We start from the raw sequence: 27,734 nt of genomic DNA, 5'->3' as shown, positions 1-27,734 counted from the left end.
AAAACGGAAAAGGAGCGACACATTTAACTTTACCCTAAAAGACGCCGATTACCAAACAACAATCGGCAATTCGCGCAAGTAGAAACCACGGTACCGGGAAACAACAAAAATAACTGGAAAACTGAATCTAACCTCCGAAAACTGACAGTGACCTCTCGTCAATCGAGAGAGTGGGAGGCCTGTATTCGAAACTGCTAGAAAAAGACAAACCGTAAACAAAGTCTATTCAGTTCAAAGTCACACTTTTAAGTCTGTTATACGGAATGGTCACCTTAACCTCCATACTGGGGATTAGATAACATTTCTTAAAGAGAGTTATTTTCAGGTACATAAAAAAAGAAGACTGGGAACGGCACCTTTGAAAGAGAGACTATATAAGTTCCTCATATGACACAAAAGTGGGTGACATGCAACATTAAGTGCAATAACATTTATATGTTAACTTGTTCTCGTTAGGAAGGTGTTTTCAGACCTGGATGAGAGGGAAAATAAATAAGATGTATTCAGGATGAAAACAAACTGCAGCCCATGGTTGTACGTATCTGGTTTGGCCTTTGAACCGTGGATTGCCTTTCTGATTGGATTACAAATGATGTGGGAGTCTAAAGAAGATAATTAAAAAAAAAAAAAAAAAGAAAAAACTCTTATCCATAAAGAGTTCTCTCTTCTGATCCGAAACTCCTTGACGGATACAGACATTTCTCCGGGTGAAGGAACACCATATAAACGTGATGCTAGTCAGAAGTTTTCAAAAACACGTGACAAAGCCCATGCCCTAGACAAAAATACATTTCATGACATTTTATTTCTGTTTATTTGTGACTTGCCCTGAAAAGTACACTTAACAGCGACATAATATGACGAAACTGTGCAATTGTGAAAAGAGAAACACTTAGCAATTCTAGTCCTTGAAAGAAAAGACAGGCATCTCCGTTAGATCATAGTGAGCCGTTGAATGCAGTCAATAGGACCTTCGGAAGGATTCTCTAGTCAATCAATCCCCTCAATAATTAAATAGTTGTGTAAACCGATGAGTCAGCGAAACATCGGGGGGATTTAGCCCAATGAACGAAGCGTCTTCTGTTAATTACTAGTTTTAAAATGCTTAAACCAATCTCTCTCTCAGCTTGTCATTTCGGTGAAGGAGTGAGAAAGAGCGCTTATTTCACGAAGGGGGTTTATCTTCTATTTCTCAAGTGTTTATTCGAAAGTTTATGGGGCGTGGCACTTCATAAAACTTTGAGCGCTAATTTTCAGAAATCTTTAGTTATATCTTTCTGTAATCAGTTTTCAACGAATTGTGCGTGGGTAAATTAAGGTTCAGCGATAGAGGTTCCTCGGGGGAGTGCAATTTGAACAGTATTCAGTTTCTTACAAATAACTTTACTTGTTTGGCTTCCTTGGTTTTCAGCTGAGCCAATCCTCCGTTGGAAAAAAGATGGCGACTGGTACATTTACCCATAATTCTTAGCGCATGAAAACCTTAACAACGTTCATAAAAACGTACAGAAACGTTATAAAATCTTCAAGCCTAGGGTTTGATATTTAACTGGGTAGCTACTAAATAAAAATAAATAAGAGTTTGGAATCTTAAGAATTTGACTTCCAGAAAGATCCTTGTACTGTTCACACAGGAAGATCTTTTACGTACTGTTCATTCCCAAGGTAGACTGTTATATTTACCTTTTTCTGAAGCTTAAACTAGGACGTTTCTATTCTCTCGGTAAACCTTTATGAGTTATGTCGAAATTTTGAAATTTAATTCAGCATCATTCATTCCATATAGGTAGAAGTGAATTGGGTTGTAAGGAAAGTGATCATTAGCCATTTCAGCAGTTGAAGTTTTATGGTCAAGTTTTCTTAAATTTCCTTAAATGTAAGATGCATGTAAATGAAACCTACTTGTAATTTTACATCCTGCTGCTCCTCATGAAAACAAACAGGAAAAAACTTCTCAATAACTGCCTTCTTAGACAAGATCAGTTTTTAATCTGGCGACCAACCGGATGTTGCAGTTTTAGTCATAATTAATACTTTAAACACAGCAAGATCAAGACGAAGATAGCTTACGCCCAGCTCCTGGAATTTTCCTTGCTCCTCCACCAGTCTGCAGGGCTGTTTTTACTGACTTATAGTTGGTGAAATATCTCATTCGAGGATCGTATGACTTATAAGACTGACTGTATCTGTCCCAACTTTTCACACTGATTTCGTTTACATGAAACTTTAAACGAAATTGGTATACATGTAAGCGAGAACTCAAGGAAAATGAGCGAGTGCCAAATTATAATTGGCCTTCTACGCGACAAACATCTAGAGACTTGATCTCGAACGCACTTCCATATTAATTCAATGGGATTATGCTCAGTTGTATTTGGCATTCTGAGGGATATATTAGTGTAAATATGTTGAGACCCTCTTAATTAAAGAGAGAAAATATCCAAGATGAAAAGTTTAATTATAAATATGTTTACTAAGACATGGCATAACTTTAATTTCTTAATAAGTGCTCTTTCTTTTAGAGCGTATAAATAAAAGTGAAACGTAACTTTCTTACTGGAGATCTATATCTTCTTTCCGTTCTTGACCTGCGCACATTGGGTTACCGGCGATGTACTATTGCATGAGGTTTTCTCAAAACTTTAGATAGCTGAAACTTGAGTCGCATAGAACGCAGACTTGGATAAGGTTTTTGTGTCAAAACTTTCTAGTTGGAATAAGATCTTGGCTTCTTTCCATCAAGTTCATCTAAATAACTAGCTGTTAAGACTTGAAGTTTGTTCCGTTGCTTTTCGCAGCGTCGTTCAAATTAGGCAGTACGTCTGGTCTATTAAGTAAACACGCTTGGAAATACAGAAAATACGGTCATTACATTACGTTTAATCCACATACATGCGGATTTATTGCGCTCGATGCAATTATCTTGGATCATCATCCACTTGCGCGAAGTATATAAAAAGCAAAGTGTTTTCAAACGGCGTACGTAGTTTACAAGGTCGCCGAATATAACAAGGAAGTTAAATTTTCCTTCAAGAAACAGCAGTCATCTTGAAAAATTCAGTCTTCCCAGTTTAAAAGTAAGCTAGGCAGGTGTTTGTGAATGTAAGCCGATTCATTATTTAAAAGCGAGCTAGTCACGTTTTCTGAAGGTAAACAAAGCAGTGCAACCAAAGCTTGTTAACGTTATCACAGGAAAAAGCACTTTATCATGTTAGCAGCATTATATCAAAGGTCTGGCCAATGAAAGTTGCGCCAAATCCATGCTTTAATTTTATAATGTTGAGATGGCGTCCCCCGTATAACTGCTAATCATATTGTATGTTGTGTTACTTTGAACGTTTGCAACATGGCTACCATCCAACGAGGTAACAATGTTCCTACTTTGTGATGGTTGAAGAGGTTATTTCTCAGCTGCACCAAATTGGGAAGCGAGGGGTCTGGGACATCAATGGTCTCTTTCGGGAACTATGACAGATCACAACGAAGACTTTCTGACACAGCTAGTCCCAGACCTCCCAAGGTACCGTCTCATTCTTCGTAGGGTTTATATGGGAGACAAGAAACGTTTCGGTCAAGACTACACTAAATTTATCCTGCTAGTTGCTGTTATAACGAGATGAGACAGTTAATTCAATTATTATGATAAGAGTACTATAAATTTAGTCTGCAGCAAATAAGATAAGCATGAAAGAAAAGCGTCGCTCTCCGGAGTTATAATCTGACATTGCCAACAGTCGAGGACCGTAACCATATCATTAAAGGGCGAAATGTAAATAAATTCACGATTTATGATCATAAAATGATGAACGGTTGATGTACAAATAAAAGAAAACGACTTATTTGATAAATTTACTGAATTAAGGCCTATGGTTCGTAATTAACGCTTTAGGAGTGAAACGACAACACAGACTCGACAACAATGTCGGCGGAAAATTAAAAATATGCCTAGAATCGAAAAATATTCAGCATTACGGGAGATGCTAAGAAAAGCCAGTCTTCAAAACGTTATCATCAAACTTGCTACTAACAGCCTAAGAGCCAAGCAACTTAAATTTGTCAAGGGAACACACTAACTTTTAGGAGATAAAATGACTCAGAAATAAAAGCTGGTGGAATCTTGGGTGGTGATCATGTACAAATTCCCATCTACCACATCCGCAGAGCGCGGACATTAAAATATCTAAAAATCCATTAGTTTTGCTTAAGAGTATTCCGTCGGAAGCATACAAAATTCAGAAACGGGGAAACAGAACCGGAAGCATATCTATAAAACGTTTTAAAACAGTCTCGTCGCCTCTTCATAACGGTGAATAGAACGACGTGTTTCCTCTTATGGTTTGGTTTAGCTGATAACCTCTCCTTGACGTCACAATATCGTAAACACAAACAAGAAAACAACTACGAAGCTTTTTTGGCCTAGTTTCCTCGTGTCACTGTTTATTCAACGCGTGGTTTATCTTAATCCATCCTGTAACATTTTTCTTGAGTGTTTATGTAGAGTATTGCTAAGTAGGCGTTCTAAGTATCGATGAAAAAATGTCTTAAACAGTTATGATAAAAAAATTTTTAGAATTCAGTGGTTTTTTGGAAAGTGCTAGACAAAAGAGTTGCTTCAGTCCTTTATTAAGGACAATATTCTGAAAGAACGAAAACATGATGTAATTATTGATAAGGAGAAGTGATTCTTCCAAAGTGGGACTAAATATTGTCTATAAAAAGTTGCAAGAATTCACTAATCAATAACACCTTGAAGCACGTTCTGTCCCGCTAATGCGCGAGGCGGCCCTTAGACATATTTTCACGTAACCCTCAAGTCTTACCACTAACTAAAGGAAAACGGAAAACGGGCGACACACTAAATTTTACCCTAAACGACGCCGAAAGCGATCACCAAATAACAATCGGCAAGTAGTAACTATAGTCTAGGGAAACTACAAAAACAACAAGAAATCTAAATCTATTCTCCGAAAGCTAACGGTGACCTCTCGTCAATCAAGAGAGGGGGAGGCCTGTATTCGAAACAACTAGAAAAAAAAACAAGCTGCAAACAAAGTCTATTTAGTTCAGGGTCATACTTTTAAGGCTGTTATAGTGAAAATTCTTAATCGAATAAAGATAATTTTTTTCCCAACTCTAGCTTTTTTTAATCTAATAAACATTTTGTGTAAAGCAGATTTAACCTTTGTACCTTGCCTGTGGGAAGGGGTCGGGGTGGGGTGGGGGAAGGGGTGTGGAAGAGAGCGGTCTCTGGGGATGCGAGCCTCGTGTAACATACTCCGTACATTCCTACTTCTCGTTTTCTTCCCTTTGAGCTCTTCGTCGAACCGATTTAAAACCCAATGCTGTTTAATTATTGCAGAAGGCCTCGAATGCTAACAGACTGCCTTAGATCTTAATAATTTAAATTATGATTGGCGGTACATTTTGCACTCATTTGGTGTAGTTTCGTATCGGTTGTACAAAGTGCAACTAGTCAGTTTATACAGCTATGTTTGAAACCAGTATGACTCTGAATCGAAATAAAACGAATTGAGCTGTACTTTGATAATGTGGCATTATCTATTACGCCGCTGTATAAGGGATGATTGTAGCTTTTAATCTGGTTGAAAACCTTGAGTGCGATCATTCAGCAGTACAACAGCCATTGAGCAGTACTTTCATGTATAGATTATGCTGCACAATGATTTGGTTCTAGCTTTTAAGTCTGATCGAGGATCAAGCTCTTGTATAAAACCACTGAAGTAAAAGTTGTCATTGTACTTTGGAGTAATGTGCTTGCTTTGCCAAGCAAATGAAACTAGATTGTCTTCCAATTTTGAACTTGAACCTTTGATTAAAAAAAATAATAATAATAATGCAGTAAAATCAGTTTGGGAATAATCCAACTTACTTTTGACTTTGACCCTGTCTAACCTGCAGGGGAACCTTACAATATTTCTTTGATTTTGTTTTTAAAACTTGCCAGACGAAATAACCAAAAACTACACAGGACACTGTCTGACCACAGTAGCTTCTAGACTTGCCACACTTCCCTTGTTTATTTGTTTCTACGGCACACGTTATTGTTGTCCTTCACTTTATTTTGAAATTGTCTTGCTATTTCAATCATTGCACCGCCACAACGGCGACTTTCTGATTAACAAGAGTGATCCCAAAAGATTTACTCAGAGATGCATAAAGCTTCGCCGGCTTGGTCCACCATGAGCAAGCAACTCTCAAGTTCGAGATCATTTCACTGGGTATAGGATAGCCGACAAAATCGTCAAGTGGCTTTGGAAATCGTCTTCAGTATAAAATGAAAGTCTCACAACTAAAAGAGATATAAAGTAATCGTTAAGGAGAATTACCATTTTAACCTCGATGACAAGGCCGTCGTGCCAGCATATAAGCCAATTATTCGCTCGTGGAAAATATTATTTACCTGTCTCAAAACCAGACAGGCACGCTTAAAAGGTGACTAGCTAAGCTCCATGTAAACATTCCTCGTGCTTTTAGCCCGCATATGCGCGACAATGCGCCCCTGTTTGTCTTAATTATAAAACTCTTTTCTTTCAACAAGAATGTTACGAATGAATAGTTTATATTTGACAATCTGGTAACCTAACAGCAAAGGCACCAGATAACATAAATGAAAACCATAGAAAAAATCCCTTACGTACGTGGGTCAGTAAGGACAGTAAATTTGTCGGTTAACTAAAAAGGACAATGTGAAAGAATATCTGTTTCATAAATATGTCCTTCATTTCCTTCAAGGACCCTTCAAGCTATAAATCAGCGAGTGGTTTTAACTTTAATCAGAATTATAACAGGATGACAGATACACAAATTGTCCATATGTTAGTAACCACAAGCTGTTTCACAACGTATAATGCCGTGAAAAACAGCCTGATAACAATTTTAATGTGTCCGGGTAAAAAGGCACTATAGAAAATTAAAATTTCCGTTTTCTTAACACTAAAGCTTAACTGTAGAGATATTCGTAATTTTTTTTGTGTGTTTTTCAGTTTGATTTCCTTTTGGAAATGTCTTTGAGAATACTATCACGTGCAGGAATCTTCCCATAGATTCTATTTTTGTCTGTGAAAATGGCGGCTGATTCAATCATATTATGCCTTGATAATGAGCGAGTTTATTTGAGCATTGGACAATTTTCTCTATCGCCACTTGGCCCCCTTGTGTTATTTTGCGGTTATGTTTTTCTCTTGCGAGGAATGTGATGTTTAAATCACCCAGTTTTGCTGCTGTTTTGCAGGAAGTCCTTTCATCCTAAACCAAGATAAAATCCATTTTTGAAGAGATTTCGCATTGCCAAATTTTCAAAGTTCCACGCTCAGTTTCTCTGTCATGTAAGCAATGGCTAAGGCCGGAAAGATTATTTGCTTTGTTCACGAGCTCCTAAGAAGCTGCATTTTCACTGGAGCAAAGACCCCCTAGATGCGAGATCTACAGCTGTAAAAGGAAATTTTTAATTAGTTAAGCACTAGTGCAGGAATAGATCTATAGATGGTATGCAGAGATATCTTATAGCCGCGAAATTTTTAGAAATATGTCAATAGATTCGTCAAGAAAACCTTCAAGGAGGAATTTTATAAACGGCTGATATAACGATAATAGCTGACTAAGGCTTTAAATGCGACAGTGGGATGGGGCGAGGATCGCACAGAGGCACGGAAGAAAAAGAATCGTCGTTCGTAAATGTACGTTGAGTTTGCGTCGGTAATAAGCACGTGTAACATAAGACAAAGGTTCCTGTCTTAAAATAGCATAAGAGCCGAAATGATGTCTGCCAACTCAAACAGGAAAGCATGTTAGAGGTCAAGTTCCCACAAATTCGATTCGTCGACAGGCCATCAGTTGTACTGTGCCTGAAAGGTGTATAAATAGCGTCTCGCAAAAGACAAACACATCAGATAGACATCTGCCCTTAAAGCGATCACAGCTAAATCGAGACTGCCTGATTACTTTGGCTCGTTGTGAAACACATTGATCAGTACGCTCCTTCTTGTTTCGCTGCTTGCCCTTCAACTGGCTAAAAAAACATGAAAGCAGAGAAACCTGGAAACTGGCACGACATTGCCTATCGCTTATCAGGTACGGTATGACTTGAAATACATATTCATTCACTCGGTATCAGTGGCGGTGTTTATCGTCTTTGTACAATTTCCAATCGATGGGAAATGGTTTCGTTTCTGTTAGAGGTGTAAAGTGTTTAACAAGAATACCGTCCTAGGACCGTTACTAAATGCGAGATAAACTACAACCAGCAAAAAGACCATAATTTCCGTTTGAGAGCAAAAGCAGCTCAGACAAGACTTCCCAGTTACCATTGTTAAACCCTTCGTTAGGCTCTCTACAAAGAGAGGAGACCAAAGCTTCAATTAGGCTACAACAGTTGAGGCAAAGATTAAGCCAGATTACAAGACGTTACCATAATCGTCAACTTTTGTTTTAGTAAATGAAAATTCGGCGTATGGTTTAGATGTCTTCTGGTATTGCAAGTTATGTCATCAAAAGATTTTCGACGGTCGAAGTTTTTAAATTTCTCTTTAATTGTCCTGTAAAGCTAAAGCTCACTGTATTATGTTCTGTTCATGTATGATACAGCTCTTTGCGGAGGATTTGAGAAATACGACATCCTGGAAGACATGGGATTTAGCGCCCGGAATCGAAGGAAACTTTCCCAAGGAACAGAGCAAAGACCACATCTAGAAAACTTGATACGAAGAGGTTCTCTTACGGAGACACAAGCGGAAGAAACTCTAATTTCAACGGCATCTGACTCTGAACTTCGACAGTCAACGAATAATCCAACCCACGGTTACAAAAGATCATTAAGTGGTGGTTTAATAACTATCAAGAAAGACTCTGCGAAGACGAAGATGATCAGAGCGCCCAAATCGCATTCACTCGAGTTAGATGTATCATCGTTTGACTTCAGCGAACTACGAAGTTCAAGTTTATGTTCCACAGAGTTGTGACAATGTGTAGAACGCAGCTGATCTTTTAAGACAGCTAAGTTGATCATGGACAAAAGCGAACAAAGTTTTACCTATTTATGCTAGTCTGTAAAGTGTTTGTAAATATTATAGAATCCGCGCAAAATCACTGCGCGGAGCCGAGTTGTATAAATTCGAAGTTATGAATCATTTTAAGGATCTAATGGTGGTTTATCTTTGAGATGCCTTAACTCAAAGCCGAAAGAACATAGAATTCATTCTAACTTATATCGAGTATAACGTATATCGTCCGTAGTTAAAATTTCAAGTATTAAAAGTGTTCAAACGTATTGATTGCAAACCCTTTCGTTGAGTTTGTCATTATATAGTAAGTGGGCAGAGATGACATTATGACTTTAATCGTATACTGATCGTAGAAGTTTTGGAATCGGGCCTTCAATATTTTAAATATAGAACCATTTTTGAACGAGTTGTAAAAGTGGGCGTTTTTAAGATCGAGATGCAAGATATTGGTTTCTCTGTTTATATAGTTAGACGTGTTTTCGCAAGAGAGGGTATTCATTACCAAAATATCCTGACCTTTCTACGCGTAAAGAAAACAAAATAGGTTCTTACAAGTGAGGCAAAACTAGTTATTTATCGCTCGCACGCAGCAGACAACTCCTATAAACTCACGAAGAAATTAAATCATTCTTTCATAACTAGCCAACGCACTTTTGTCGGAATCTCTAAGCGTCTCAACTATTTCCTGCTTAAGAACGTGTGAGCACGAGACAGTGACCTCTTAAATTACTGTAGTTCCTCAGGAATTTGCAAAAACTAAAGAGATAAGGGAAAAATAATTGCCCTGTTAATATCCGATGATCTCATCATTTCGCGGAAAAATTGTTCGAGAATTTTCGTCTGTGAAATCAAAATTGTCCGGTATGTGTTATTATGATTGAAACTGACCTAACACAAATGTGAGGAAAAAAAAATAAAAAAATAAAAAAAAATAAAATAAAAAAACGCTGTCCTTCAAAAGAACCTTGTCTGGTCGGTCTTAAATGCTGTATGAAATACTGAACTTTGATTGAGCGGTTAAAGGATTTTTTTGTAATTGTCTACTTTTATTTTTAAACGGCCCTGATTTATAGTTTCACAAATTGTTGGAACACTTGGCACTTGAAAATGCCTATGTAAAGTTCCTTTTCTTTAATAAGCTTAACAGGCCGTCATTCAAGCCGCCAGCTTTAAATGTAGACTTTTCAGTCTTTTGCACCTCCGACCTTCGCTTTTTTTTTTTTTTTTTTTTTCTTTTTTTTTCCAGAAGGAAGACGTTTTTCAAAAATACGATTCATCACCCACATTTTCAAGTTCGTTAAACAAACGTTAGGGAGGTGAGTCCTCGAACGTTGTACGTAATGGAATTGTTAATTCCCTACACAAATGTATCTTTTGGTTTTAGTCTTGTAATCAATGCCTGAGTTCTGTTTATTTTTTTTACAAGGACGCTTACATTTGAAAGAATCAGTCAATGTTTGGAAGCTTCAAAAATATGCTTTGTGCCAGGTGACTTTCAAGACTGTTTAATCAGCTTCATCTGAAGGAACCGGAACCAATGCTACAATCCTTTTGAGACTGTTTGCCCAATTTCCCTTTGCATTTGGCGTAATTTTTAAACAGAGATGACCGACCTTTTCTTCATTGTTTGAACACGGACCTTTGTTTTCAACATCTGACGGAAATGCTTCGCCTCGTGTTCATGAATATATGACAACCGTGTTACTGTTTAGAAAAGTCAGTTATCTTGGGTTTGCATAGTCAGGTATTTTTTGTCGTTTCCTGCATTAAAAGCTTTGATGTATGTCATAGGAAAGAATACTCAAACAGCAAACAATCTTTGACGGGGAAATACTTAGTGAATAGTTTTTTTTTATTAAATGTGATGGACTTTTCATCTGTGTTTGCTGAATCGATGTTTGCGCAATTTAAAACAAGGCCATGCAATTACACTTATTAGCCGTTAACAACTCAGTGCTTTTTCTCCGAGAATTGCTAAGAGATACCCCAAAAGATGAGATCTTTGACTACAAGAGCCCCTTTCATGTAAATTGCCGAGTGGAAGAATGCTGTCCTCAATGATCAGGAATTCTTGTGGATTGAAGTCGATTCAACTTAGGCCCTGTCCACACTACGTCGAAGGAATTTGAAAACAGAGGCTTCACTCTGAAAACGCATCAAATGTTTTCCGTCCACGCTTCACCGGAGAAATTTGAAAACAAAGGTTTCACTCTGAAAACGCATCAAATGTTTTCCGTCCTCACTACGCCGGAGAAATTTGAAAACAAAGGTTTCACTCTGAAAACGCATCAAATGTTTTCCGTCCACACCACGCCGGAGGAATTTAAAAACGCAACAATCACCGGTCATTTTGGATTTGTGTTTGAGGAAAACTCGGTCAGGAAAATCACATGATTATCGTGACGTCATCGTTTTCGAAAAGCTCCGTCTTCAAAATGTTTTCCTTCCATACGAATACGAAAAGCTGGCGTTTTCAAATTCCTCCGGTTTGGAGAGCGTTTTCGAAAATTTTCGTGACGGATTAGTGTGGACGGTAGGCCTAACTTTAAAAACAAAGCTGCGTTTTCAAATTACTCCAGTGTAGACGCTGTCTTAGATAAACGGTTATTACGTAATATTTGCGACTGTATTCAGCCGAGAAAACGTGTCAATGTTGAAGCTGACATCTAATACGTGTATTACTCGATTGTGAGAAAAAGCTTCTTGTAAATCTTGCTTTAAGCCTCTTACATTAAATGCTGCGAGAAAATAATTCAATAATTCACAGAATGCAGTGAAAAATGTTGTTTTTATCATTTTCTTCATTTTTTTATTACACGTGCTCAAGCAATTTTAAATCTTCTTACAACTTATTTGTAAGTATATAAACTCTTTAGCAGCCTAGTGACCTCCAGGAAACCACACGCGAGAAGGCAATTCTCAAAAAGGGAAATGGCGAACCACACTTTCCGCTGAGGTTTCAGCATGTTCAGGATTTTTCACTAAGGAAGGCGATCAGTCAAACCACATCTGATGTTCAGTCTTGAAGCTTGGTTTAGCTACATTCAGTTCTGGAGCTCTGTCTTTTCTTAGTCTTTTATAACAGGATTTAAACAGTGAAATGTGTTGCAGGAAATGATAAAATTGATAAGAGGCATTGACAAAGTTTGTGATTGAGTTGAACAAGGTTCAAAGGCTGGCGAAACCGGGGGGGGGACTTCCTTATATGGGCTATATAGGTATGTGCGGCCAAAAAGGGTAGGGTTTTTCAGCCGTTTTGGTCATAAATAGGGTATCGATTTTGGCCGTTTTGGTCTTAAAAAGGGTACGGTTTTAGCACTCTAGTCTTGAATTGGGTATGTTTCACAGAAGAAGCTACTTTTTTATCAATACTGAGACCGTCAACAAAAGCCCTTCATAACTTATATTAGGGCAACTGTGCCAGCCATAACGGTCATAAATAGCGTGTGGAATTTTTGGCCAGGTCATAAATAGGGTAGCAAAAATCGCAGATTTTGGTCATAAATAGGGTAAGGGTTTCTGGGAAGTGGGCCGCACACCCCCATCCAACTTTTCTGGGAGTACCCCCTCCCCCACTCCAGGCTGGCGGAAAAGCATGATTGACTCTGCGAAATTCTTTCAAATCTTAAAATGCTCAATAAAACTTTTAAATATTATATGTCATTAGCTCGCAATCGTTTTCAAGTGCTCCACAAAGCCTCTCCAAATTTGGTAAATTTAGGGTCACAGAATAAAAAAAGCTGAAAAAAGGGAAATAAAAGCCACGTATTTTTTAATTTCCTCATTTATACCACTGTTGCTCCGGGTATAAGGCGACTGACCTAACTGCATGGGTGGGTTGCATGTTGAATGGCCACGAGGAATTCAAAGATACGTAATAGATTCAGAACCATACTGAAGCAATATACATGTAATGATGATCGAACTTTGCGACTTTTCCTGACATTTATCGTTTAATAAGCAAACGGCTTGTAATACTAATCGAGGCTCCTAAATATTTTATCTCCTACATATTATATCTTATTATCTCGAAATTGTTTCCAGGTATTCCGGCTGCAAATTTCAAAATTTGCTAAACTTAGGGTCACAGAATAAAGAAAGGAAAAAAAAGCCACCTATTTTTTAATTTTCTTCTGTTATACCGTTGTGAGTTGCACGTCGAATGGCCACGCGGAATTATGTAATTAAAAATAACTCAGAAACTTACTGATACAATATAATGAAAATCGAACTTTGCGACTTTTCCTGACATTTATCGTTTTTGTGTGTGTTGTGTCTGTTTGCGGTAGTTTCCACAGGCCGCTCAACCCACATTTTGAGAGGATTTTTTTCCTTTCAGTTTTCTTGTGTGGTAAAATTTTGGATCCTCCAATTCTTTTCAATACTTTCAAAAAAAGATGCTGCTGTTTTCCCAGCGAAGCCGAAAACTTAAGATTCGTGTGATTTTTGAGATTTGCTCCTTTCACATCATAATTGACATTTTTCCAGCATTATAATCAATATATGTTTTGGATATATTTTTCTCTTGTACGTATATTGGTAGAAAACATGTACCGTGTTTCCATCGAGTTAAGTATAAATCTACTAACGTTCTATTACGAATGCCGTTCTCTCATTGGCTTCGTATTTTGTTTGGGCTGTTTTCTAAAGATAAACATACTTTCCATGTCAATTTATGTTAGTTCAGCAATGTTCTGGTGACCGAGTTGCTGGCGGCTTGCCTGTTAAGGTTAGCGGTTAGATTTTGGTTCCTTTTCGTCGATCGTGTCATCACATTCGTCTTTTACCGCCTCGCTTTGCTGGCTTCGTTTTGGTTTAAATAAATTTCTGGTTCTGGCAAGGCTTCGATGTGCGTGGTTCAAAAGCGTTGAGATGACCATAAGAGTTTAGAACTATACGAGCGAACTATGGCCTATGTGGAATCGTTCAAATCATTGTCCAAGCAAGCTCGATCCCTTGTAACTCGGATGTGGACGTGGGTTCTATAATTTCAGCTATCAGTTGAATTTTAGGCAATTTCTCAGCTATCGAACAAAATGTCAGCCAATTTCTTTGTTACCAGTTAACTTCGCAGATCTGACTTTTCTAAATATATAATAAGTCGAATTATTCTCACATTTTGATTGGTTCTTAGCTTTTATCTATTGGAAGACAGACATACAGATGACGTCTTCAGCATTGTTGTTTTGTCGCCGTGCGTCTGTTTTCATCAGAGAAGACGTGCGTCAAAATGTGGTAAGATCAGCAACCTAACGACTCGTGTGCTACTTTCTTGCTCTTACCGCGTTTTGAGATTACATTTTAACCTATTTGTTAGTCACACTTTTCACCAGTTCTTCACTCTCAGCTCTTAGTAAAACCCCACCCTATAAAAAACACGTCGTGACTACTTACATATGGATAATTTGCGTATCTCTCAGAGTCCTGTTCCAATTCAAATTAAAGCAAAAACTACGTGCTATAAGTATGTAGCTGGAAGGAAAAGACAAAATAGCTTGAAGGACTGAAATAAAGGACATTTTTATGAAACACTAATTCTTTTACCATTGTCCCTATGTTTCACCTTGTAGGTAACCGAACTTTCTGAAACTTGTAAGGGATTCTTATTGTTTTCATTTATGTTGTCTGGTGCCTTGACTGTTAAGTTACTAGATTGCCAGTCAAATCTTAACTGCTTTTAATTCGTATTTTTTCCGTTGAAAGAAGAGAGTTTTATAATTAAGACAAACAGGAGCGCATTGTCGCGCATATGTGGGCTAAAAGCAAGAAGAATGTTTACAAGGAGTATTAGCTAGTCACCTGTTTTTAAGCGTGCCTGCCTGGTTTTGTGAAAGGTAAATAATATTTTCCACGAGCGAATAATTGGCTTATATGCTGACACGGCAGTCTTTGTCATCGCGGTTAAAATGTTAGTTTTCCTTAACGATTACTTTATATATCTTTCGGTGTTAGCTGTGAGAATTTGACAGAGCAGCTAATTTTGTCGATTTTGTCGACTTTCCTCTCCATTGAAATGATCCCGAACTCGAGAGTTGCTCGCTCATGTTGGACAAATGAAGCTTTAATGCATCTCTGTTGAAATATTTTGGGATCAGTCTCGTTAATCAGAAGGTTGCCGTTGTGGCGGTGAAATGACTGAAATACCGAGACAATCTCAAAATAAAGTGAAAGACAACAATAACGTGTGCCGTTGAAACAAAAAAAACAAGGGAAGCATGGTAAGTCCAGAAGCTACCGTGATCAGACAGCGTCTTGTCTAGTTTTTGGTTATTTCTTCTGGTAAGTTTTGGAAACAAAATGAAAGAAATATTGGAAGGTTAGACAGGGTCAAAGTTAGTATATGTAATAGGACTACATACCGTCCAATTTGGAAATAATTGGATGAGAAAAATTCCGAGGACTGGCAGTGGCAGTGCGAGGAATTTTTTCAATCCAATTATTACCAAATTGGACAAGCATGCAGTCCTATTACCTATCAATTATATGGCATCCAAAAACAGATTAACATGGCAAATATTTGACCCTCTAAAATACAGTAAAATTTGAAAATACACATTTCTTTGAATATCTGATGTGTTTATTGCAAATCACACTCAAATCAATCATATGCATGCAGCATCCTGTGTGAACCTTCAAATTGGAGAAAACAGGAAAATGCAAAAATGTTTTTTTGCCACATATCACGCTTATTTAATTAATAAATCTAAATTTGTGATAAAGAAAATGATCCATCGGAATCAAGAATGTCAGATATAAAAGTTTTCAAAATGTACCTTTGGGTACAAAATCTACTGATAAGACTCATATTGCATAAGTTTGAAAAAGTACAAGAACCCACATATATTAGGTGTATTTAATCCCCTTAACAGAAATATCTAGCATTTGTTATCTGTTGTTATTTTGAATAGATTTTGTGACATATAGCAGCAAATTTCAGGCTGTGCTTAATCCACAAGATTCTTATATGTGGGTATTGACTACAGCAATTTCACTATAAATAACAACCGACAAGATTAAATACGATCACAATGGAAAAGTTTGATACAAGGCGATTGTAAGAACCTGAATATAAAATAGGTGCCTCAAATAAAATTTACACAAGTACTTAAATTAATCTACGTAATGAAGTAAGTGCTTTCACTGAAATTCATATCAAGATTAATCTTCATCAGAATCTGACAATACTTTCAGCCTTTTCCAGGGCTTCCTGGAATTTGGTGACATCCGGGGGGACAGGGTAGAGGGTCCAGGCATACCTGGGAGCCCAAATCCACCAGAGAAATTCACTGTCCCAGTGAATGTGTTATTCACCACACTATTATTATGAGGCTGAAGGGGGGAGGGGTTGCTTTTGGACTCATCATTTTTAGGATTGTTCCCGCTTATAATGAACGAGAGCTGTCTACATTGGTTCTCGTCGTCCCCCTCATACGAGCTGAGGCTCATAACACTGCGGTGGCCTGTTACATCGATAATCTGGTGTCGTGTGACTTCCGTACTTTTGAGCCTCTGCACACAAGTCTTCCGGCTTGAGTGGTTGGTGAACGTTTTTCCAGTAGAAGCTGACAAACCAGACTTCTTGGTCATCGACTTCAATACCTTTGAATCAACTCCTTAAACAACATGACTGGACATCTTTCGTCGCCCGTCGCCCTCCCGTTTTCACAGCCTTGTGCTTCACCTTCAAGCCACCTTGTCTTGTCTTGGTAGGACCCTCTTTGAATTTTACGTAGTTGACTGAGTTGTCTGGGCTGGTAATTATTTGGAAATCCTCGATTTGCATTGAGTAATGTTCCTGTCGTCCATGCAGCCCGAACTGCTCTGTTAAATTCTTGAAATTCACGTTGATTAACGATTGCGCAGAGTGCTTTCCAATTTCGCCAGACTGCCACAGAAACTCTTCATCATCCTTATTCAGAGCATCAGCAGCATTTTTCTTTTTTCCGTAGCCCTTCTCTCGAAGCTGCTTGGCTTTAGCATTTAGTTGCTGTCTTTACTTGGCAAACTTGCGGTCTCGTAGTATGCTGTAACTCTTGCCGTGGTTCTTTAGATGGCGGTCTAGGGAGCCTTGCATAACAGCAAGGCCATCTGGCTCGTATTCATCTCCGTTTTGCTTTCTTATCGATCTCTGCATAAAATCGGCAAAGAATGTCAAGCTCGTCTTCGGGAATCTCCTCAAGCTTTCTCACTTCGCTTCGCTCAACACGCCACAGGTCAAACACTTTAACCTAGGTGTTCGTGCTTCTTTGAGTGTTCTTTTTCTGATTATTCTCCCTCATCTCAAGTAAATCAGTAGCTTCTATCTCTGGAAACCTAGCTGAAGACTCCTTTGCTAGTTTGAGACGTCAAAAAGGTGAAGAGAAAAGTAGGGAAATTCTGCCATTATCAAAACATAATAAAACTCACTCGCTGACGTTTGATGGCAGTGATAATGGTTGCAACCTGATTGGCCAATACTCGGTTCTTTTATTTATCTTGGCATTTGATTGGTTGATGGAAAGTATCCAGATTTTTCTCAAATTGGACAGTTTGTTCAAAGCTAAACTAAACGTTCGAACAAAAACTATCCAATTTATTTCAAATTCGGACAGTTGGCAAAAATTAATAAAAGTGGATCTGTTGGCGATATTGGATTTTGATGCAGCTATATAATTAAAAAGAGAATTGGATTATAATATTCCCAAACTGATTTTGTTTTAATTTCACTCACGGTTCAAGTTCGAAATTGGAAAAAATACTCAAGTTTCATTTACTTGGCATATCAAAAAACAAATAACATTACTTGAAAGTGCAAGGGTAACTTTTATTTCAGTGGTTTTATACAAGAACTTGATTCTCAGACTTAAAAGTCAGAACCAAATCGTTGTGCAGCATAATCTGAACCCGAAAGTACTTCTCAATAGATTTCATTTGAATGGTCGCATTCTAGGGTGTCAACCAGATTGAAAGTTACAATCACCCTTTATACAGCGTAAAAGACAATATCACAAATACTGCCCTATGCGTTTTATTTAACAGTCATACCGGTTTGAAACATAACTGCATAAACTGACAACATGCATCTTCAGTACAACATAAGAAGCTGTACCACATGTACTGCCACGTAAATAATAAGAAAGATTGAACAAGTTAATTGACCCCAAGCGTGAATCTGGAAGGAAAAGATTTAACACCCTTTGTGTAGGAATTGGAACTTAGGGGGAGCATTGGGTTGATCCTAATAATGCTACAAAACCATGATTTCGATGTTAAATCGACGCAACGAAATAGGTTTTCACAGTTTTCCCAGTCGCTTACTTCACACCACTGTACCCTAACCAACTTCTCCTGGGCTTCATGAGTTTTTGAAGATGATGTGAGGAAAAGTTTTTTCTGAAACCCTCACTAGACAAGGGGAGAGAAGTTTCCCAAAACATAATGCAATATTAATTTATGAACAAGACGCATGGCTGCGTGAACTCGGGCTTTCAATACCGCACATCTGGAGTTACCTTTAGGGGACTGCCATATTGGCATTGTCACTGTTGTCACGCAATTTCGTTATTGCTAGTTATGAATGATTCTACTTGTGTTTATTTTTGTCTGCTGAGTGTAATGAATGCTGTTATGGTACTAGAAAACAATCAAAATAATATATTACCATATAGGAGTAGGTTCCTACAAATGCCAAAGGTTGAAATTCAAGGACTTTTCAATTACTTTGATGGCCAAGTTTTAGGTAATTGAAGGACCGCTTTTGGAATGGTTTGCATAAGCAATTTTATAATTATTTAATATTATTTCTCAGCTTTTCCATGAAAGTACTGTAATTTTCAACTTGAATATTGCTTAAGGGAAAGCATTGCTAAAATCAAGCCCTAGTCCTCAAATTGAAGGACTTTCAAGGCCTTGAATTTTTTTATTTTAAATTCAAGCATCTTCAAGGACTTTCAAGGCCTTTACAAACCCTGAGTAGGTAATGGATTTACCTTAAATTGCAAGGAGAAGGCAATTTTTTATCTATTAATGGTGTTGAGTCATAGTTTGTTGCTAAATGTTGATCCAAGGGGAGTTGTCAGAAATCAGTAGATTAAAGCAATAGTACTGTTCAATAGTTCATAATTATTGTTTTTAATAGAAAAATCCCTGAAACCACTGGAGCATTATATAGCTAGAGTGAGTGCTCTTGGCAGAGCATAAATTTTGGGAATTATGTATAACAAAACTGTAACAAAACGATGGAAATGTCTCAATATTTGGTATCAATGCTGTGTTGTTTTCCTGTGTATTGACCGGAAACAACGACAAGTAAGTCTAACAGAGGAACAGTTCACAAGTTATAACATGAGGTTCAGTGTTCTTTGTTCAGTTTCTTGGATGATCTGTTCTTGTTTATATTTTGATTAACATTTTTGCAGTTACAGAATGTAACCCACGTAAAACAAAAGTACACCTATAATGGTATATATTATCATTGTCGCCAAGGGAAATGTTCATGTTGGCGGTGATTTGTCTCTTCATGCGATCTTGTTCTTTTGTAGGATGACGGATAGTACTGTGAAATTGTCGTCATATTCGACCGCAAAGTTGTCAATGAAGAGTAATTTCTCGGCAAGAGCATTCTCGTCAAAATGAAGAAAACCTTCGTTTATCAGTTCTTTAAGAAGTTCATCGTTCATTTTTAATGTCAGTGAATCTTGCTTGTCATTTAAAGTGCACCTAACCCCCAATTTTTTTTTTTCGCTAAAACAAATCTAGACTTTATTTGAAGCATTTGGGCGAAGAAATTTTTGAATTTGGTTGAATCCTCGATTTTCTATGCCCTTTCAAAGTCGCGATTAAGTGTTTCACGACCGCGTTTTAGGGAGTCTGGGGCGGCGGTACCTGATGACGTCTACCCAGGAACCAAACACAATAGCGCCTCAGTCAACTCACTGTATTTGCTCGAGAAAATAGAATGCAAAACTAATCGTTCCGATGTATTTTGGGACTAAAACGTCCAAGTTTTGTCTCAGAATCATTTCTTTTTCGTCACTGCAGTCAGAGTTAAGTTTCGATTCGGAAGGCTCCGAAATAAACTTCGATCGAGCACGTTCGACAACTCTGAACTCACTGCTTAGAGCTTTGAGAGCAATTTACAATATTTCAAGCGACGAAGGGGAAGACGTCTTTGCGGACGAGCTGCTTGTATATTAGGAATGGAAAGCTAGATACGAAGTGGAGGAGCAGGCAAACGAACAGCAGGAAAGAAAACTCAAGGACTGCTTTGGATGGTAATTTCGTCAACTAAACATAAGATTCCCACGCGTGTTTATAGCCCGTTTACATTTGTCCTTACCGAGAATGTATTTTGTCAAGGTTCTGTTAAATCCAGTTTGTGTTTTACTTTCAGTTGAATGCTTCATGTTTATAAGAGCGACGTACGTGTTGCAGTTTTCGAGACTTGATGACCTCCAAAACATTGGCTTCGATCGATTGAAAATCCTATTGTTTGGACCTGTATTTTTGAAGCTGCGGGAAGCAAGGCGGAAGGAAACATTTCATACAATTACCGATTTCACATTGTCACACGTTTTAAGTCGTAACTCCAAATAACCAATGTAAATTGTTCTCAAAGTTTGTAGTGAAATTCGTCGGATAAGCGAAAAGGATGTGTTCCCTAAGCGGTCCGCAGATAATGTTACGCGGTCATATTTTCGACGCTATTGCACAGAACCTTTGTCACACTGCTGATTTCCAAACCTTCGAAAAACTCTGTGAGTCTAACAATTTTGTTATCATGTAATTCTAGAGGATTAATCTTCGACTCTCATCTAAATCGAAAGAGAAATAAGTGTTGGTTAGCGGCGTACAGTTGCGATCTATTTACATATCAGTATAACGCTTCTTGATCATGACCGGATCACACAACTTTGCCGGTTATGTTATAAATACTGCGGGATTGGAAGATATAGGTTGTCGGTGGTATTTCTACAAATTGCTGGTTAGCTTTAAGCAGAAAATTTATGAAAATAGCGTTCGAAAGTCTGCGGAACGAATTCCAGTGAGAGTGGAAGGCGTTTCCAGTGGAAGGCGTTTCTGCGCACTTTTCGAATGTGTATTGCACCCTCCTGAAGGAAATGAGAGGAAATGAGATATCCAACCTTCCTGGGTAGACGTCACAAGAGCCGCTGGACCCATTCTCCTCAAACTCGGTCGTGAAACAAAATGGCGGTGTTTTGGAGCTATTTTCGAGATTTCGTCGTGGCACAGAAAATCGAGGATTTAACGGAATCCAAAAATTTTTTCGCAGAACTATTTCAAATAATAAGTAGATTCGTTCTAGCGAAAAAAAAAGTTTTGGGGTTAGGTGCACTTTAAAACTTCAATGGTAGCCGATAGACCAAGCACAACCGGCACATTGAACTTTCTGGTTTCACAGGCATGACTCTTAAAAAGGGTATTATTTTGAACTTTATCAATTTTAACCCCTTTTAACTCAAATATATCATTGTTATGTATTCTCTGAAAATAATGTACTGAGCTATTCAGTAATGATACTTCAAGCAGCACACATGTACCTTGAGCATGGCTTCTGCCATAAATATCCCTTGCATGAGAAACAAATATTTTCAGGCCCGTATTGCCATTACAATAGATAGCCACTGCAGTACAGCCTATTGTCAAGACAAAATTGTTGAAATTTTCGGATATAAGTGATTGAACGGCTCTATCTAAGGAGGTACAGTACTGATATCCTTCTATTGTAGCTTCTTGATGAATAGTACCAGTGTAGGTTTCACTGTATTGAAGTTCATAGTCAGTCTCGAACACATTTAAAAGTGTGGGTAATTCGGTCTGCATTAAAAATGATTGTCTGGTTAACTGAGACAAACTTGAATACAAATGATTTCCAATATTCATTGTTGACACCAGATCATTAGCAGAATTGATTCCTTGTTTGTTATTGTAAATCAAAGAGCATAAACTCATTGCAACACATTGTTGTCCTGAACTTTGTCCAAATACCAACTCATTAGCTTGGCTATATGGTGCCGTTATTATTCTGCTAGGGTCAATGTACATTGGAGTAGGACCAGGGTTTTTCTCTACATCTGAACTCAGTTGAAATTTACAATAGTTTGATACGTGTGTCTGACTCTTATAAAGACACATGGGTCTATTACAAGAAAACATTGATAAATACCGACTTGCTCTATACTTCAATTTAATTATCCTTTGATATACCCTCACAGAACAATTCAACAAATACTTCTTCTCATGCTGTGCAACTTTATTTAATCTTACCCTCTTCGTATGAAGCTTACAAACATTCTTTGTAACTCTTCTAACCTTCACATAACGACGTAGCCAACAAATTCCTTTTGCCCTTTCTTCTGAGACGTTTCGGAGTAGCTTCTGGTATTCTACTGGGTTCTCGATCACGTCTAAATACACGGTTGTGTTCATATGTAAACATAATATGAGATAGCTCGTTTGATATAGCTGGTTTCGCTTGATATTTCTCGATAGAAGGTTCACTCGTAAATTGATCTCTCGTAAAGTTCGCGGACCGACCCGTTCCCAAAACGCTCCACAAGTTTTAGTGTGGGTCTATCGCGAACGGTGTATGACTCTGTATATAGATTGAGCGTAATAGCCATCGAGTTTCTTTCGCTTTCATCAAGCGAGGAATTTTCCACGAAGGCGGCCGTTGCTTCAAACCATGCTCTCTGGGTTCATTCAACGCATGCGTGTACACTTCACGCATGCGCTGTAGTTGAACTGCGTTTTGTGACTGAACGCAAAGAAAAAATAAAAATAAAAATAAAAATGGAGCCGAATTTATACTTCGGGCGTTTCCTTCGGAAAGCCCGAGTAATTAATTAAGTTGGACTGAGTATTAAGTCCATTTTAACATTGCCACAATGGTAGAGTGAACGAAGTAGGAATTCCATGTTAAATTATTCAGAACTAGGGCAGGGACTGTTAGCAATAAACCAAAAAACAATGGGTATTTAAATCGGTTCGATGAAGAAAACGAAAGAGAACGAGGACTACGAATGTACAGGACTCGCTTCCTAAAGACTGTTCTCTTCCTAACACTCCCCACCCCAACCCCGTCCTCCTATCACGGGCACGGTACTGAACGGCTGAATTTGGTTTACAAAGAGTTCATATGATTTCAAAAAATAAAAAAAAGTTAAGCGAAAAAAATGCTTTATTCCACTAGGAATTTTCACTACAATAGCCTTAAAAATGACCTCAGACTGATTAGACGTTGTTTACGGTTTGTCTTTTTCTAGCTGTTTCGAATAAAAACCTCCCACTCTCTCGATTAACGTGAGGTCACCGTCAGCTTTCGGAGGTTAGATTCAAGTTTCCTGTTATTTTTCTACTTTTCCTAGACTTTGGTTCCCACTTGCCAATTGTTGTTTGGTGACCGCGATCGGCGTCGTGTAGGGTAACTTTAAGTGTGTCATTTTCCGTTTTCCTTTAGTAAGTGATAAAACGAAGGGATGACGTGAAAAAATGTTCATGAACCGCCTTAAGACAGAACGTGCTTCATAGTCTTGTTGATTAGTGAATTCTTGCAATTTTTTTTTTATAGCATTTAGTCCTAATTTGGAAAAATCACTTCTCCTTATCAATAACTACATCACGTTTTCATGTTTTTAGAATGTAGTCCACTTCCACACTTGCACAGTTATTATAATACTTTTTAAACACGACCGAATTCTAACAAGATTTTTATCATCATTGCTGTTTACAACATTTTCTCATCGACACTTACAACACGTACTTAGCCATATTCTACATAAACACTCAAGAAAAATGTTACAGGATGGATTTAGGTAAACCACCCGTTGAATAAACACTGACAATTTAAACAAAACTACAGGCCAAAGAAACTTTGCACGTGTTTTATTGTTTGTGTTTACGACATTGTGACGTCAAGTAGAGGTTATCAGATAAACCAAACTAGAAGAGGAAACACGTCACTGAACAGTTTACCGTTATGGAGAGGCGACGAGACTGTTTTTAAACATTTCTACCGATATGCTTCCGGTTCTGTTTCCTTGTTTCTGAGTTTATAAAACGGTCTTTTGTATTTTGTATCCCTCTGACTGAATACTTAAGTAAAAATAATGGATTGTCGATGCTTTAATGTCCGTGCACTGCGGATGTGGTAGACGGGAATTTGTCCATGATCGCCACCCAAGATTCCACCAGCTTTTATTGTTCTAAAAACTAGTGTATTCCTCTGATAAATTATAATTATTTTGTCTCCCAGGCTGTCGGTAGTAAGATTAGTATAAGTTTTTTAAGACAAACTTTCTTAGCATTTTCTGTAATATTGGGTATTTTTCGAACGCAAAATTAAGTTCTTAGTACTATTATTATATTGATTGCATTGGCTGTGTCTTGTCTCGTTATAATAGCAAGATTAGTGCAATTTGGACCAAAACCGTTCTAATCCCCTCATCCATATAAACCGTATTTTAAGAAGAGCACGCATTTTCTCTTTTCCCAAATACGGTGGGGATTGATTTGAGAGGGGATCGAGGGGTCATTAAAGCGTGGGTGCTAATTTTTTAGAAATTAGTAATAAAATCTTCCTGTGATCAGTTTTCGACGTTTTTCATAGAATACGCGTGGATAAATTAAGGTACAGCTGATAGAACTTCCTTATGGGAGTGAAATATGAACAGTATTACAAATGAGTTACTGGTCTGCCTTAGTTAGTGCTGAGCTTACCCAAGTCTGCATGATTCAGCATTTTACGTTGAACTGGGTAGCTGGAAAATAAAATATCAGCGCTTTTGGAATCTTAAGAACTCGACATTCAAGATCTTTTACGAACTATCCATTGCTTGAAACCAAATTACCCTTTCTTTTGCATGTATGGCCGACACACTGGATTTTTACAGGTGCTGTTTGAAGGAACTGATAGCAGAAAGAATCCCCTCGAAAGTCTGATCGACTGCGTGTATTTCAGTCCAAGAGACCTGGGACGTTATCGCCCTTGGCGCTCCATCAGTTAGCCAATGGCGGAGAATCTTGTCTTCCCCTTCAAGGACTGAATTCGTTAAGTATTCCCCATCTTACAAATGCACAGTTTCCTCATAGTATGGCGTCCTTAGGGAAAGTTTCAGAGCAAGTCACAAATAAACATAAATAAAATGTCATGATACGTTTTTTTTTTCGGTCCAGGGAACGGGGTTTAGTTGACTGGTGTCTCGTGTCACTCATCAATAAAAGAGTTTCCATTAGTATTTCAAATGGCCTTGAAGTGCCTATGAAATGAAATATTTTTTTTTAACAGAAATAAAGACATTTTGCCAAATAGGTTACCTTAGCAGCAACACCAGGAGCTGGCAGTGTTCTAAAATATTTTTTTTAACCCTTTAATTCTTTTGGCTCTGTTTATTATAACAATAGTTGTTCAAGTATGCTCCATTATTTGGAAGAATTGTTCTTTCAAAAGATCTACTCAGTAAATAGATACCATGTTGCCGTGCGTCTGTTCAGTAATAGATCACAGATTGCGGTGAAGATCTGGTAAGAAAAAAGTGACACACGATAGGCGAGTGTGTCACTGATGTTCTTACCACATTTTAACGTCTATTACGAAACAGACACAAGGCAACTTCGAATCTATCTGTTTTATTTTTCGTAACAAAGAACTAAAAAATGTTCATGACGTCTTCTGTAAGTCTGTCCTCCAATAGATCACAAGAAAGTTAAGAATCAATCAAAACGCGTGAATAATTTGACTTATCAATAATATTTGATTTACACATTTATATTGAGCTTTTTCTCTTTTCAGTAAACTTGGTAGTCTTACCAGTAGTACTTGTGATGGTATACAAAGCATATGAATCTGCAAATTTTTAGGTACACATAACTTGGAATAAAAATGATGTGTTTCACAAAAGGTTTCTCAGTCAGGTTGATATAAGCTTTAATTACTTATTTTAGTTTTAAAATGCATCCAGCCTGAATTTCCTCGATCGTAGCACAACAAACTACTTATCTCTTTTTTAAATTTAAGAAATAAAAACATGTACCGTGTTCGGCTATCGACTTATAGAAACACGGGTGGAAGCTTGTGAGAAGGAGAAATGCTGTGGAAACACAAGCAGCAGGCGAGTGTTTTCACAGCTTTTTCGAGTTCTCCCAAACTTTCACGAGTGTTTCTGTAACTCAATAGAAACACGGAGAACATGTTTTCTATTTCTTTTAGAAAACACCGCGACGAAAACAAGGAGAATGACTTGTTAACTTTGATTATCAAAATGAAAATTCTCTTTGCTCGTACCATCATGCATTACGTCAACAGCTCGTGCTAGTTCTGTGTTTCTATATAAATCTACCAGCGTTCTATCACGAATGCCGTCCTCTGATTGGCTACGCTACTTACGTTCTATTCTGCGATAGATAGTAAGCAGCGTAGCAGCGTGCGCTGGAGGCCGCTTCTTTGTGTTTTCGAAGTGTCTGCAAAGAGGATTTAGATGAAATTTTTGAACGACTAGTGGATTTATACTAAAACAATTTAGTCTCAATTTCTATGGCTGCGCCTCGTCAACTATCACGCGATAGAAATCTCGAGCTCATAATCTAATTGTTTAATAGAAACAGGATTTTTAACCAATCAGCGCGCGTATTTTCTTAGGAATGTAAATTGCAAATAAATGGGTGGGGAGCGGGGGGCACTTGTCATTGAAAAGTTGTCAGTATTAAAAAGATAATGTTATCTTTATTTAATTTTTTTTTTTTTTTTTCAGGTTCGATGTTACTAACTGGCAACCTCAAATTTAGTGATAGACTGTGTTTACACATGGTGCCCAAGCACTGGTGCCTGGGCACCGCCACAAATAGAATTGCGTTCAGACACTGGGTACTCGCCAGATACTCAGGTACTATTGCGTGCCCGAGTACAGGATCGAGGCCTTGCATCGTAGCACAGGCACTGTGCCTGAATTCTGATGTAAGTACTTGGAAAAAAGATGTGTTCACATTGGTGACCATGCAGCGAGAATCGTACTCGGGCACCGTTCTCGGGCAGCAAGTGTGACTCTCCATAACCGTAGATTGTTCGTGTTAAGCTGCTGTTTGTGTGTTTTTGCGGTTATTCCATTTGATAAGTTCAAGGATTGCTCAGCGTAAATATACTATGTCTCATTAGTAGAATTCTCACTAATCGGACTAATGCAATGCAATGACTAATGCAAATGCTGCAATCTGATTGAGCTACTCGTACACTATCCCCCCCCCCCCCAGGGGGGTACTCCCTTATAGGGGCTATATAAGTATGTGCGGCCTCAAAGGTTATGGTTTTTCAGCCGTTTTGGCATAACGATAGGGTGTCAATTTTAGCCATTTTGGTCATAAATAGGGTATGATTTTTGAACTCTAGTCTTGAACTGGGTATGCACCACTTATACTAAGCTACTTTTTCATCAGTACTAATAACTGCGATCAACAAAAGCCCTTCACGATGCCTTTAACATCGGTCTGAACTAGGGAGCTAAGTATAAGGCAGGTCTGAAACAGGGTATTGATTATGGATCAAGTCATCCACATGGTATCGAATTTTTGGTAAGGCCACAAAATAGGGTAGCGAAAATCGCAGATTTTGGTCATAAGTAGGGTAAGGGTTTTAGGAAGCGGGCCGCACGCCCCCACCCAATTTTTCACGGAGAACCCCCCCGGACACTATCAGTCATAGGTTACAGTGGCTGGAGATTGGTC

General features: G+C 38.0%; 1 protein-coding gene and 1 long non-coding RNA gene across 2 annotated transcripts in view; both read left to right on the top strand.

Moving 5' to 3' along the window:
- Positions 1-27,734, top strand: part of LOC149114133 (uncharacterized) — a 477,513-nt gene that overhangs the window by 179,572 nt on the left and 270,207 nt on the right. The window lies entirely within an intron of this gene.
- On the top strand, positions 7,914-9,297 carry LOC110061726 (uncharacterized). The gene is made up of 2 exons (XM_020768572.2): positions 7,914-8,091; positions 8,605-9,297. The coding sequence occupies exons 1-2, from the start codon at positions 8,040-8,042 to the stop codon at positions 8,976-8,978; spliced, it is 426 nt and encodes a 141-aa protein (XP_020624231.2). The 5' UTR covers positions 7,914-8,039; the 3' UTR covers positions 8,979-9,297.

This window comes from Orbicella faveolata, unplaced genomic scaffold, assembly GCF_042242905.1.
Source record: "Orbicella faveolata isolate gen_17 unplaced genomic scaffold, um_ofav_v1 contig_14, whole genome shotgun sequence".
Classification (NCBI taxonomy): domain Eukaryota; kingdom Metazoa; phylum Cnidaria; class Anthozoa; order Scleractinia; family Merulinidae; genus Orbicella; species Orbicella faveolata.
Note: the sequence above shows the minus strand (reverse complement) of the source record. Positions and strands in the feature narration are given on the sequence as shown.

Bases quoted from the DNA above. Each gene is read 5' to 3' on its own strand.
- LOC110061726 (XM_020768572.2), top strand. From the start codon at position 8,040: ATGAAAGCAGAGAAACCTGGAAACTGGCACGACATTGCCTATCGCTTA. The intron at 8,092-8,604 runs GTACGGTATGAC...TGTATGATACAG, and splicing joins CATTGCCTATCGCTTATCAG to CTCTTTGCGGAGGATTTGAG.